Source organism: Oryza glaberrima, chromosome 10, assembly GCF_000147395.1.
Source record: "Oryza glaberrima chromosome 10, OglaRS2, whole genome shotgun sequence".
Lineage (NCBI taxonomy): Eukaryota > Viridiplantae > Streptophyta > Magnoliopsida > Poales > Poaceae > Oryza > Oryza glaberrima.
Genome location: NC_068335.1, coordinates 10,889,408 through 10,904,045, shown reverse-complemented (window position 1 = coordinate 10,904,045; position 14,638 = coordinate 10,889,408). Strand labels below are relative to the sequence as shown.

Genomic DNA, 14,638 nt, shown 5'->3' with positions numbered 1-14,638 from the left:
GCAAATTCAATATCATACTGCTCAACACTTGGTTCCTCGTCAACCTCCTCTCGATTGACTTCTACTGAAACAGAATCGTGACCACCACTCAATTGCACATCAAAGTAATCAGCTGGATCCACATTTTGGCATGCTACTTGCGTTGAGTATTCAGGGTTGCCTCCATAAGATGACCAATTAGGTCGTTACCTACATCTTCCGACAAATGTTCACTTAGATCAAGCTCCTCTTGTATTAACTCCCTTTCCATTTCCCTTGTTGCGTCCACATCATCACTACTACAATGTCTCTTTGATGGTCCTGCTTCCCCTAACTCATTTCCAAACAAAGGTCTCTTCTTCTGTCCTTACCCATCCAAGTCTTCTCGTACTAACTCAGACTTTGAGATTGATTTACTTGTTCCCCCTCCACGTCGAGAAGAATACGTCATAAAATTTTTCTTAACGTAATGATAAGAAGGAGATTTGTTTAGATCCAAATTGTTTACGGTACGTACCAACTTTGATGCAAATAGCTCTAAAGATCTAAACTGAGACTCTTTTACCAAATCAAAGTAAATTTCCCATTCCAACTGACCTAGCACATTCAATATATACTTATGCTCTTGACCAACATCGTATCTCCCATAAAAACGAATCTTCACATTATCCTCGGTCCATTCAAGAACTTCTTGACCTTAGTTCATCTAGAATCGGGCGGGTTGGAAACAAAATGGTCTTCAATGACATATCCTCAAACTCAACATGTGCACCAACGTAAGGTTCCACCACTCTACCACCGTAGTAAACACGAACAAGTCCATCCATCTACACCAAAAAATAAAATGTGACTTTACAACTAAAATTACATCCACCTTCCTAAACGTAGTCCAAATCGATAAATTATAACCAATGCATAACTTAAATTGTCCCAAAACTACTACTTCACGAAAAATATTTATTCCACATCCAAAAGTACCAACATGTTTACTAGTGCATAAAACATCAAAATATTACAAATACTCCATCATACAACCCAACCTAGTTCTAATTAACTTTAATAAATTTCTATAGTGCTACCAAATTCGTCTCCCCTCCATATAATTCATATCTAAAAAATTAGCCTAAAGTCTCAAATCCATCAAATTAAAATTCCTTTAATGCCTCAAGTCTATTTTTTCATCCATCCATCCAACCAAACCATCTAAAAATCCACATTTTCAAAAAATCGTGGCACCAAAGAGTACATTGCACATATGTAGCACTATAATCAGCAAATCTCCAAATTAAACGTTGAAAATCACAAATTTGGGCAAAAAAAGGGGTTCTAGAATTACCCTCCGATCTACAAATTCAACCGATTACAACGAAAAAAAGAGAGGGGGAATGGAGGAGTATACTTTTCTCTTCGATTTCCTAAAAAATCCTGCGAAAAACGCCTTCAAATTGAGTGGATTTGAGGTGGAGAGGTGAGGGGGAGAGAGAAAGGGAGAAGAACTCAGCTCGGCTCGGGTTGGGGAGGCAGGGCGAATGAGTGGTGGAGGAGAAAGGAGGTGCGGCCCGCGCGGGTTAAGGGCGCAACCTACCCAGGGAGAGCGCTCCAGCCAGGCTGGCGCCGTGGTCTGTGGGACGTCAGCCCTGCGCCACTTGTGCCCTAGTGCTACAGTGGCATGATGACAGCGCCAGTCTCTCTGGCGCACCAAAGAGGATCATTCCTAGAATACGTTTTTTCAGGGGTCTATTTATAAAATAAGTTTTTCAAAAGGACCAAAATATAAAAAATTCAGGTATCCCCACTCTGTATTTTTATTCCTCTCCATTTTGTCAGTGAAATGGCTATAAGGTAGAGCCGGCTCTACATTCTTACGTCAAAAAAAAAAATACTACCTATGAAATATCAATATCGCAATAGTTATTCTGCCATTCTGCTGTCTTGGTGTGCTGTTTAGCTGTTTCTTCTGCAATGTAGTATTGAATTTGTTTCTTCTCTTCGTCAGTGATGTGAAGGTTATTATGTTTTATACTTGGAATACTCTTTCATTATCTGTCGTAATAAATAAATAAATAAATAAATGCATGATTGGGACTCTACCAATAATAATTATAACAATTGGGCTAACTAGGTTGTTTCCTTTTCCGAGTACACCAGTACAAGTGCAGATTATTCTTGGCTATATGAATGTAGTGTGCTCACTGATCAAACTTCCATTTGTCAGCTGGTTTCTTCGCAGAATCCCCAAATCAACTCCCATCAATCGGGCTCTTTGCCTCTTGGAGGTGCAAGTGCGTGATGGATCCAACACCCATCGTGATCAGTCTACTGACCACGATCATCCCTAAGCTCTACACGTTCATCAGTGGGCAGTACAATCTGGAGGAGACTATCCGGCAAGACATCCGATCCATCAAGAACGAGCTGGACATGATGTTGAGCGCCATCCAAGATTACAGCAGCTTGCTGACGACAACGCGAAGCGGAGATGGCCGCCATCATCAGCTGGGAGCAGGAGCTGTGCAGGCGACATGGATCGAGAAGGTGCGCACGCTGGCTCATCAGATGGAGGACTGCATCGACAGCTACATCTACGATCAGATGGCTCCTCATGGCTCCCGGAGGCAAGGCCCTGCTCGGCTTGCATCCGAGGTCAGGGAGCTCAGGAGCATATCAGCTGAACTGTCCCAGCTGAACCAGCAGTACGGAGCAGCTGTTCTCAGCCGGGAGTACATCATCATCGGTGACGGTGGTGGTGGTAGTACTCTATGCTCTGCCGCACCGTTGTCGACTTTTTCAGATGAGCTCGTTGGCATGGAGGCTCGCCGGAGGGAGCTCCTGGAGCTGGTAAATGGCGAGGGACAGCCGGAGCAGCAGCCCAAGGTGATCTCCATCGTCGGCTTCGGTGGGCTAGGGAAGACTGTCCTTGCCAATCAGGTGTATTGCGACACTGACGAGCAGAATTTCAGTCCTCGGGCGTGGGTTAGCGCGGCAGAGAAGACAGCTGGGGAGGTTCTCATGGAGATATTGCAGAGATTTGAGGTGCGAGTAAGGGACGTGTCTGATGTCGACCAACTCAGCAAGCGTCTCAGGGAACACCTTCGCAACAAAGAGCAATTTTACGGTTTTTGAGGAGATACCATGAGGTACCATTTTTTCTATTGTAAATTTGGTACCTCTTGGTACCTAGGTATCATGAGGTACCAAATTTTACACTAAAATTTTGGTACCTCATAGTATCTCCTCAAGGACCGTAGAATTGCTCCGCAACAAAAGGTAAGGCTAATTAAACGGTTTTGCATTTTTTTGTTGGTCGTTTCGTCATTCACCTAAAACTTGCATAGAGTGTAGACTAAACCTTTTTATAAGGTGTATGATATATAAAAACTGCAAATTTTTATACATAACAACTGCAACTTCTTGTTTGCTTTATTTTTTTTATTTTTCTAGATTAATCTAGAATAGTTTTATGCTTATATAGTGAGGATAAACAACAAAGTGTATTCTCTTTACAGTTTAGTTTAGAACATTTTTTTTCACAATAGCGACAAAAAAAATATGCATGAGTTATTGGATATTGATTTGGTGTTAAAGAAAAAAAGAGCTATCGGTAGACAAGGAAAAAATAAATCAGTCACTTCACAAATAAACAGTCCCAATTACTATACACTGCTTCTAGAACAAATAGTGCTCGGGCACTTTATTTACATTAGGCATATGCTCTGTATGAAAGTGCACACAAATTTTTTTTTTCTAGGAGTGAAGTTTAGCCTGTTAATCTATAGACTAGTTCAAATAAGTTTGGATTGAACTTGAAACTATCGATGTCTTTCATTTGCCTTTTTTAGTGCATCATATTGTGAGATGTTCAGTGCAAGAGTCAACAGGTGGGTTTAGGGATGGGGTTAGCTCAGTTTGTCAGAATCTTGTTCTAAAATTCCCAAGTTGAGTTCCAGGATTATATTTAATCAGCAAAGAATGTGATACAAACTAATCAGTTCTACCTAATCTTTTTGTATTTGAGTGTTACCTAAATTCAGAAGTTGTTGTTAGTGCTAAAGCTAAACTCATTGATCAATTTTTCCCCCTCTATGATTGGGAAATTAGTCTCGCAGGTATCTCATCGTAATTGATGATATGAGGGTAGAACAGTGGTGTAATATGGAGCCTGCTTTCCCTGCCGATCATGGTATCAGCAGCAGAATAGTGGTGACCACGAGTATTCAATCAATTGCCAATGCATGCAGCATCCCAAAAGGCTACATCTACAAAATGGAAAAACTAGATGCTGAATGCTCCAAAAACCTGTTCTTCAGAAGCGCCTCTATCGAGAAATGCTCACCTGACATAGAGAGAGGTTCAGAATCACTTCGAAAGAAATGTGATGGCCTCCCACTGGCTCTGATCTGCGTAGGCCAGTTCTTGCGCACAGAAGGAGCTCTAACAGGGCAGACATGCAGTGACATCTGCAGCAAACTACTCCCTCCGTCCCAAAAAAAAAAAGACAAACCCTGGATTTCCGTGTCCAACTTTGACTGTCCGTCTTATATGAATTTTTTTTATAATTCATATTTTCATTGTTGTTAGATGATAAAATATGATTAATATTTTATGCGTGACTTGTCTTTTTATTTTTTTATAATTTTTTCAAATAAGACGGACGGTCAAACGTTGGGCACGGAAACCAGGGTTTATCTTTTTTTTTTTGGGGACGGAGGGAGTAGGTTACTATCTGGAGAACAAGGACAACAAGGCATTAGCAAGAATGCAAGGGTTGCTTGCCAGGAGCTATGCCTGCCTGCCATGCCATGATGCCAAGGCCTGCTTGTTGTACCTAGGCATGTTTCCCAGCAACTACCCGATTCGGAGGAGAAGATTGTTGATGCGATGGCTGGCTGAAGGGCTTGTCAGAGAACAGCCTCACCCTCGACTTGGCGACGCGGCGGTCAAGAACTTCAGGACGTTCATGGACCGGAACATCGTTCATCCTGTCGGTGTGAGCACCAACGACGAGGTGAAGACATGCCAGCTGCCCGGGATGATGCTCGAGTTCATCTTGCACAGGTCCATATCGGAGGGTTTCATCACACTGGTTTCTGATGAGAATGTGATGCCCAGGTATGCCCCTCGTCGTCTCGCTGTCCAACTTAGCACTGCTGCTGTGAAGGACAGGCTAGGACCAAGAAGTGATCTCTCTCTTGTCCGGTCTCTCATGGTCTCCGGCATAGCATCCCAATGTGTTCTGGATTTCAGCAGGTACAAACTGCTCAAAGTCTTGGATCTGGAACAATGTGACGGATTGACGGATCAACATCTCGAAGGCGTATCCAATTTGTTGTTGCTCAAGTATCTTAGCCTCGGGGGAGAAGTTACCATGCTCCCCAAGAAGATTGAAACACTAAGTTTCTTGGAGACACTTGATGTTAGGAGAGCCAAGGTTGATGTGATGGTGTTCCCAGTCGAAGCAATAGTGCTTCCCAAATTAATTCACCTCTTTGGGAAGTTTAAACTTTTCGGTAAGGTATCGGATAAAATACTTAAGTTTTTCGATGCGGGAAAAAGTAAACTACAAACTTTAGCCGGATTTGTCACAGACAGTAACCAAGGTTTTCTGCAACTAATTGGTCATATGAAGAACCTGAAAAAAATTAAGATATGGTGCCGGTCTATACCAGATGGAAACAACTTTCATTTGATTTCAAATGCCATTCAAAACTACATTGAAGACGGCGATGACTTGAACGATGCCCGTTCTCTGTCTGTCCATTTCAACGAATGCTCTGAAGACATCATGAATTTTTCCCTGCAAGGACCCTGCAATCTTTCCACGCTGAAGCTCCAAGGTGACCTGCACCAAATACCTCCATTTGTTCCCTCATTGGTAGCTCTCACAGAGCTATCTCTGACATCGACTACTCTTCGGCAGGAACTCTTAACTAGCTTGACTGAATTGAGATGTCTAGTTTATCTCAAACTTGTCGCGCAAAATCTCGAGGGTTTTGTCATAAAAGTTGGGGCATTCCAAAGCCTGCAACGACTATGCATGGTGGTTCAGAATCCATCATTCCTCGAAATCCAGGATGGAGCTCTGCCACAGCTTGTGTCTCTCCAGCTGATGTATGAAAATTTGGCAAACCTTCCTTTAATCAACATTGGGGGCATCAAGCGTCTTAGGGAAGTGGTGCTTGATTCTGCGGTAAATGGAAGATCACGGAAAAACTGGGCGAAGAAGCACGCAAATAGACCCAGAATTTTGTTCATCGAAAGGACGAGAAGGGCCAGATCAGAACATTCTGTTGCACAGGCAGAGAGAAACCTTCTACACTTCATCGGAATTGGCTACAAAATGGCATACGGAATCTATTTGTAAGAAATTAACAGGTTTCGAGATTTCCAAGATCTCTGCCATGCGTGAAGAAATGGAAAATGAAAAATTAGACAGCTTCCAAGATTTTCTTTTTTTTTTGTTTGGGGGGGGGGGGGGGGGGGGGTTCAAACAAAGTACTATTCAGCACAGCAACTAGCAAGGATTGTGAAGATTCAGGCTTCATTTTGGTTCCTGCCATCTGACAGTTATGCTTTAAGATCTTCGTTTACGATTTCATAATATGTTGATTGCTGCTTGTAATATTGAAGTCACATTATTGTCGGATGACTCGCTTTTCGATGTTCTATCTACTACTCGTTTCTTTTTGTTAGTTCAAAATTCAACTCCATGCATTTAAAAATAGAGGTAGTAGTATTTTGGTGAACATAATGGTCTTTTATTCCAACTCGCAGAAAACTCTTATGATATTGTATTCTATTTTCCGACTATTCTTGTAATTTAAGAAGCGCTCGTCTCATCAACACTAGGATAAACATGCGGGAATTGAGGGAATTGCAGCTGTTTCTATGCTATTGTCTCATCAACACTGGGATAAACTCGCTGGAGATGAGCTGGTAACGAAGTGCAACCTCACAAATATATTCCATAAGCTAACAAAGTATTTATTTATTTATTTATTTTAATTAAACATAAATTATAGCATGTTAAGTTGTTAGGACTTAAGGTGCACTTTAAGGTTTAGTTTGTTCTTATCATAGTGTTCTGATCTGATGTTGCAGTCCGCAGCTGGTCCTTGTGGCGCCATGAAAGCCTTACACCATCATTTGCCTTGTGCTACCAGAAACACACAGCATTGTATTTATTTTTCCTTTTTGACAAAACAGATCATCCGACTGAGATAGCTGTTCAACAAAAGAGAAGAATTGCATGATTTACCAAACAAGCTATGAATCCTTTATATGTTGAGGTAAGGATGTTTTGGCCATTTTTTTCGATATTTTTCAATTCCATTAATGAGGTTATATCCACAAAAGAAGAACTAATATTGCTTGCATTATATTGATTTGAATCTCGTGTAAATACTTGAGCTTAATAATTATGCAAACAAGAGAAGTAGCTCACCTAACTGGGGTCCAAGGAGAAAAGACCCTCTCTATTGAACACAAAGGAAAAGAGATTCTAACGTGCAAAGTATGACGGGTGGTTCAAATAACATCCGGGATGATTGTGAAGTGATGTTGTCACTTGACACTGTACCAGCTGATGTTTTTATGGTGTGGTGAAGGCTAGCCGCACAGTAGCCCACATGTTAAGTTTCTATTCCTAACCTTAGCGTATTCTCATCTCTCAGTCGCCACCAACCCAAACTAAGATTGAGTTTTTTTTTCTATCAACTCCAAACCGCAACTTTCCCGTTTTCCATTAGCACGCTTTGCAAACCGCTAAATGTATAGAAAAAAATATGTATAAAAGTTTCTTTTAAAAAATCAAATAAATTTTCTTTTTCAGGGAAAATAAATCTATTTTTAAAGTTTATAATAATTAATACTCGATTAATCATGTGCTAATAGCTTATCAGTTTCACGTGCTGCTGAATACCTATCACTAACTGTTGAAAAGAATGCACCTAACCGGAACATGTGACTATCACAAGTCACAACCATCACGTTTTGTATCATAGGCACGTTTTACCTGTCATGGTGAAAACAAACCTATCTAAAACTACCTTCCAAGAGGTCGTCTCTTAGGTAGACCCAGATAATACTTACTTTTAGAGGGTTAAGTAAAATTTTTTTAGGTATTACTAATAAAACAAAAGCTAGCTTAACATGTACTCTCCCAAAGCCTTTCTTTAGCTTTCTTTAAAGCTAATTTATGGCGCCCCTTGATTTAGACTATTAATTAAAGTCATCAAATAGGAATATATCAGTTAAGCTAGTGATAGGAAAATGACGTGGTAGAGAACCTAGCTAAACACAGTTACACAAGCTAGTACAAAATAGCGCAATTTGCCCTTATCCAATGCATAATTTCATCTAGTATTTCTGTCTTAGTGTATATGTCACTAGACTGAAATAATTGAAAGCTTATGCATACGGTACATACAAGAGAGAATACCTTTTATCTATAAGCAATAATGCATTTCAATAATAATTGCTCTAATACGCTAATTAAGCTGATGCATTGAAAACCATATGTGCCAAACTAATCATCACAATTCAAGCCACAATCAAAGCAAAACAAAATTATACATTTGGTCACCACATGTACTACTCTGAAACAATGCCAGCTGGCTGAAGAGCACCTGATCATGTACTTGTGTCTCTGATGCTCATGACAAACACAGTACTTCCTTCCACGTATCTGCTTTAATTTAAACATGTAGTTCCAAGGGTTCAATTATTTGCATGGACACGTTGTAGGATAGGTTCACAAATACTCTGTTATAGTATAAACAAAACCGTACATTGAATTTAATTAATGTAGTACTATGTGTATCACCTGCCACTGCACTATACACATATATAAAATAATTGTGAAAAAAAGGAAATTGGTTACAAGTGCTGTGTTATCTTGGGTTAATTAGAGACTTCAGACAGAGGTGCTGGGTGGTGTTCTACGCAATTGTCTCTTTTTCGGCTTAATTGTTGTGTCCATTTGTTGCCGTCACTATGGAATATTTCATCAGTCCATTTTACTAGAGACCATAGCTGGAAATTTACTACACCATGTGGGCGATTAATTGTCGGAAATAAAATTTGACTTGAGTAATATTATTTACCGCTACTATAATATATGCCAGGAATAACATTCGATATTGTACTAGCATATGTTCAAAGCTACATTTAGCTGTCTAAAATTTATGTCATCAGACCTTTTTGTTGATGAAAATATTTTATACATCAAAGTTGCAGCTCCATCACCAACACTATGAAAGGAAAAAAGAAAGAGTCAAGTACTCCCGTCGTCTATAAATATAAAAGATTTTGAGGCTTAAGATTTATCCATAAATATAAGAGATTTGGAAGTGTTACTTGTTTTATTAATCAACTGCTGCCTCCATTACATAATAATTATATTTCTAGAGAATCAGAGACAAATTAGCAATAAACACAATTTACTATAATAACCGATGATCACACTGCATGCACATATTTCATACCATACAAATACTTGATTGAAAGGAAGGATGAGACAATAAGCCCACTTAATTACTATTTTTAAACGTGATTAAACGGAAGGTTAGGTCCCACCTCAACAGAAATTTAAATGGTAGAAATATAATTATTTTGGACATAGGTAGTACCATTTAATTTTCTTTCTATCTTACCTTTTAATGAGAAATATTATATATTTTTATATTTTTTCGTAATCTCCCACAAAGAAACCTGACTCCTTATATCAGTTAACGGAGAGAGTACAGAAGAGTGGAGTTGATCATATCAAAAGAAAAAAACTCTATTTTCGTGCTTAGCTTGTACTAGTAGCAATATTTGATGATATATGATAGGCACTGGGAAATAAAACAGTGCTTTTTTTTTTTTGCATTATTTGAGCCAGTATTTCTCAATATAAAACAGATACTATTAGTATTTGTTTGGCGTTTGGTCAGGTCAAAATCTTGGCTTCTCTTACAACCTTTGTTCTGAAATATAAGTAGTTGGAAAGTCGAACACAATTATTAAGAAAATAAGTAAAATTAAATAGAGAGATGTTGTAATTGATTGAAAAGTGAAGGCATGTAAAAAAGTGAATGGTGAAGTGTTATGATTGGTTTGGAAAAGAATGTTGGTGGAGAATTTGTTATATTTTAGAATAAATTTTAAATGATAGAAGTTGTTGTGTTTTGGGATAGAGTGAGTAGTAGATTTCTTGCTTCGGAAAACAACATAATGTTTTTTCTTTACCTACGGTTTGAAGGATGAAGAAATATCCATCATCAAGAGTTGGAATAATGATAACATTCTTAATTGTGTCAATTAATAAAGCAAACCTTCATTAGTACCCTTACCTTACCTGTGAGCTGTCCACCACTAGTTCATCACTACGCAATCAGCCAGTCCACCAGCAACAATAAGCACTACTGCACAACCCCTATGTGGCCATATATAGTACTGCTATGACCTATGATCACGCACACAAAAGAAGTGAGCAAGAACAAGTTATAAACCCTTTTAAACTAAAAGCTATAAACATTACTTGCTCCAATTTATGACGCATCAACTATATGAAATACCTTTGGTAAAAAATTTACAAGGATTTCCCTTCAAAAGAAAAGCTGTAAGATTGATATTGTTCTAAATTTTGATCAACTATATGAATATTATAGAGTAAATTGTGCTAAACCTCAGGTTTTATTATCCAAGTTACGGAAAATCAAAACTCACATAACATATATGTTTTCTTTAGTTTTAGACAATAACATATATGTTTTCAGTAATTAAGGAAACACTCTAAATGGAGCGCCATGACAACCTACCAACGACTCCATGTGTAAGATAGATAAGATTTGCTTAAGATGAGGTTTCATGAAATAATAATACCAGAAAGTGTGTGGTTATGTGACTTGTGCTAAACCTTATATATGGTTTTATGTATGAAATTTTGCTCAAAATAAAACATTGATGCATTTAAAATGTACCGCCATAATATCATAGATATACGGGTATTTCATAAATGAAACTAACAGTTAAAATTATAGTTCAAAGAATTAATTATATCTAAAATGGAATGAGTATTTTATGAAGAGTAAATTTTATACAAATACTTTAACCAATTTTCGCAAAACTAGAAACACTTTAACCAGAAAGTGTGTGGTTATGTGACTTGTGCTAAACCTTATATATGGTTTTATGTATGAAATTTTGCTCAAAATAAAACATTGATGCATTTAAAATGTACCGCCATAATATCATAGATATACATAGATATACAGGTATTTCATAAATGAAACTAACAGTTAAAATTATAGTTCAAAGAATTAATTATATCTAAAATGGAATGAGTATTTTATGAAGAGTAAATTTTATATAAACACTTTAACCAATTTTCGCAAAACTAGAAATACTTTAACCAAATTATTATAAAACTACATACGTAGAAATAAATTTCTCGTAGAAACTGAGGCTGGCTTAGTTGTTTGACGGTGTAGGTGCACGCCTAGACCACCCAAGTTTATCCTCATCGAGAGGAATTTAGTTGTTTATTTTCTTCTTAAAACAAAGTCACTCTAGTTCCTTCTAGGTTGATCTTATTTTATTTTAAAAAAAGTAAAATTATCGTGAAACTACATATTAAAATAAAGTATCACAAAATTACAGATTTATTAACAAAATTCATTCTAAAATTACAAGTTTAGCACCAATATAATTACAAAACTATAACACTTACATCTGAAAGATAATATTAGTGCTAATGATTTAATCTCTAAATCCGTAGTTTTATGACATCATCAATATTAAATATATATGTAGTTTTGTCATCATTTGATTGGTGAAATTTAATGAACTAAGGAATAGAAAATGTCTTTTTCTGCCCTTACTGAACGTATACCCAAATCCTTAATGAGCATAATAAGACTCTGGTTGGCGTGGTATACCTTTTCTCCGATTTGAAGTGATGGACCTAAACAGGGATAACATTAATGTCAAACAAAGGTTGGAGGGACAACCATTTTTCCCTTGAAATGACAAACTTGACATGCCTCCTGCTCAAACTTCACCTTTTAATAAGATGGATGTAACATATACCAACGACCAACTAATTGAACCAAAATATGAAACGGAAGCCCAACTTAGGCTCTTCTGGCAAAATTTTTCACCCTATCACATTAAATATTTGAACATATGTATGGAGTATTAAATATAAATGAAAAAAATAACTAATTACACAGATTGCGTGTAAATTGCAAGATGAATCTTTTAAGTCTAATTGCTCCATGATCTGACAATGTGGTGCTACAGTAAATATTTGCTAACGATGGATTAATTTGGCTTAATAAATTTGTCTCGCAGTTTACATGCGGATTCTGTAATGTGTTTTGTTATTAGTCTACATTTAATACTTTAAATATGTGTCCGTATATCTGATGTGACACGGCAAAATTTTACACCCCTAGATCTAAATATAGCCTTAGTAGCAAATATTTTAGCACAAGTTGTTTGGAGCTAGACCAGAATCTTTAGATCTTTTCCGCCGACAAAAAAAAATGACTTGACATCATAGCATGGACTCCATTTGTACCAACCACTAGTGGAAACACCTTTTTTTCCTCATCGAAATGAACATAATATAGTAGAAAAGTAGATAAAATAAAGAAAATCATGCATACTAATTAAATTGTTTGTTTTAAAAAAACTGGTTGTTTAAATCTTGATGCTAGTAAATACTATTACGCACGATGGATTACGCCTTGAAAGAAGTTTACTGATATCATAAATTTGTCGTTCCTCTGTTGAGTGTGTTATCCTCAAATCGTTTTACCAGTTGGCTTATCAGCTGCAGGCCTGCAGCCAAAATTAAATGTAAACAATTGATTTTGCTGTATTCTCATCGTAGTTTATTTCCCGTATCAGTTTTGGATCCCAAACAAACAGATATATGCTATAATTTACCCTTAAGTTATCTTTTGGGTTGCTTCATTAATTTTTTGAGTGAAGTGCACCAGCGGTCCCTAAACTTGTGCGGGTGTGTCATCTAAGTCCCTGAACTCTCAAAATGCATTTTTAGGTCCCCGAACTTGTCTTGCGTGTCATATAGGTCCATCCGATGAAGTGGCATGCCACGGTGACGCCTACGTGTTGGTGAGGACCCCACATGTCAGTCACATGTATAAAAATAAAATTAAAAACCATATTTTCTCCTCTCTACCTCCGCGTCGAACTCCACCGCCTCCGCTCATTGGCATGCGCGCGCCGGCCTACATGCGTAGGCTCCGCTGGCTCCGCCACATTGGCCTCCTCGCCGCGGGCGAAGCCGCACCCACCTCGGCCCGGCCGGGCAGCCTCAGCCGGCTCTCCACGTCGAGCTCTGCCGCCTCCGCCTCCGCGCCGCAAGCGATGCCACACTCGCCTCGCCCGAGGCCGCTTCCTCGGCACCCTCTGTGCCGCAAGCGACGTCGCGGCTTCTGTTCAATTAGCCCACATAGTTATGGTTGCATGCACGGGCGGCATGCATTGGATTCCCATGCTGCGTGCATATGTAGCATGCATGGGCGCACGCTACGCGCATGGCGGCTAGCTCCGCCTAGCACTCCGCTGGCTTCAGCCGAGTAATCCGCATGCCGCTCCACGACCTCCATTCTCGCCTCTCGCTACGGCCAAGGCCGTTCCGCCTCAGCTTGAGCTCCGGCTCGCCGCAAGCGCCGTCGAGGGACCACCTTTGCGTGGGCCACGGCGTCACCTCCGCGTCCGCGCGCAGCTCCGTCGCCTCCGCGACCACGCGCGACTGCCAACGCCGAGGGGCTCCGGCCGTCATGGTTGTCCGCCTCGGCGTTGAGCCATGACTCCGTCGCCTCCGCGGCCATGCGAAACTCCTATGCTGTCGACGTTGCGACCTCGCGCGGCTCGCCGCCGCCGCCGCCACGTGCGACTCCGTTGGCCGCGCGCGGCTACGTCGCCTCTCCACCCAGGCGCGACACGGCAAACCCCTCCACGCGCAGCTACTCGCTGGCCTCCGCTCGGTAGCATGTGTGGATAGATGCATGCAGTGCTTGGCCCTATTCATGTGGCAAGGTGCAGGAGCGTGGCAATCAGCAGCCATGCCTGCGTTCAGGAACCTATATGACACGCAAGACAAGTTCGGGGATCAAAAATGCATTTTGAGAGTTCAGGGACCTAGATGACACACCTGCACAAGTTTAGGGACCGCTGGTGCACTTCACTCTTAATTTTTCTTAAGCACCCTGTTTGATACTCCCTCCATCTCTATTTCATGTTATAAGACGTTTTGACTTTGGTAACTGTTTCAAGTTTGACTAAGTTTATAGACAAATATAATAATATTTATAATACTAAATTAGTGTCATAAAAATCAATAATTGAATATATTTTTATAATAAATTTTTCTTGGGTTGAAAATGTTACTACTTTTTTCTATAAACTTGGTCAAACTTCAAGCAGTCAAAACCAGGGTTTACGATTCCGACGAAATCCGGTCGGATTTCGCGAAATTTCAACGTTTCGACGAGGCTCGAAAGTAGAAACCGTCTGAGATTTCAAGAAGTTTCATCCAAATTCAAATTTGAATTGATAAAAAAAGAAAAAAAATCAAATAAAATCTTATAAATACTATGATATTCATAGAACATATTGGGATATAGATTTTCGAGAAAAATGTTGT

General features: G+C 39.3%; 1 protein-coding gene across 1 annotated transcript; it reads left to right on the top strand.

The window, feature by feature from the left end:
* The first annotated feature begins 4,131 nt into the window (after positions 1-4,131).
* Positions 4,132-6,340, top strand: LOC127785827 (disease resistance protein RGA4-like). The gene is made up of 2 exons (XM_052313206.1): positions 4,132-4,447; positions 4,692-6,340. Exons 1-2 carry the CDS (start codon positions 4,132-4,134, stop codon positions 6,338-6,340), a joined length of 1,965 nt encoding a protein of 654 aa, XP_052169166.1.
* The last annotated feature ends 8,298 nt before the right edge of the window (positions 6,341-14,638 follow it).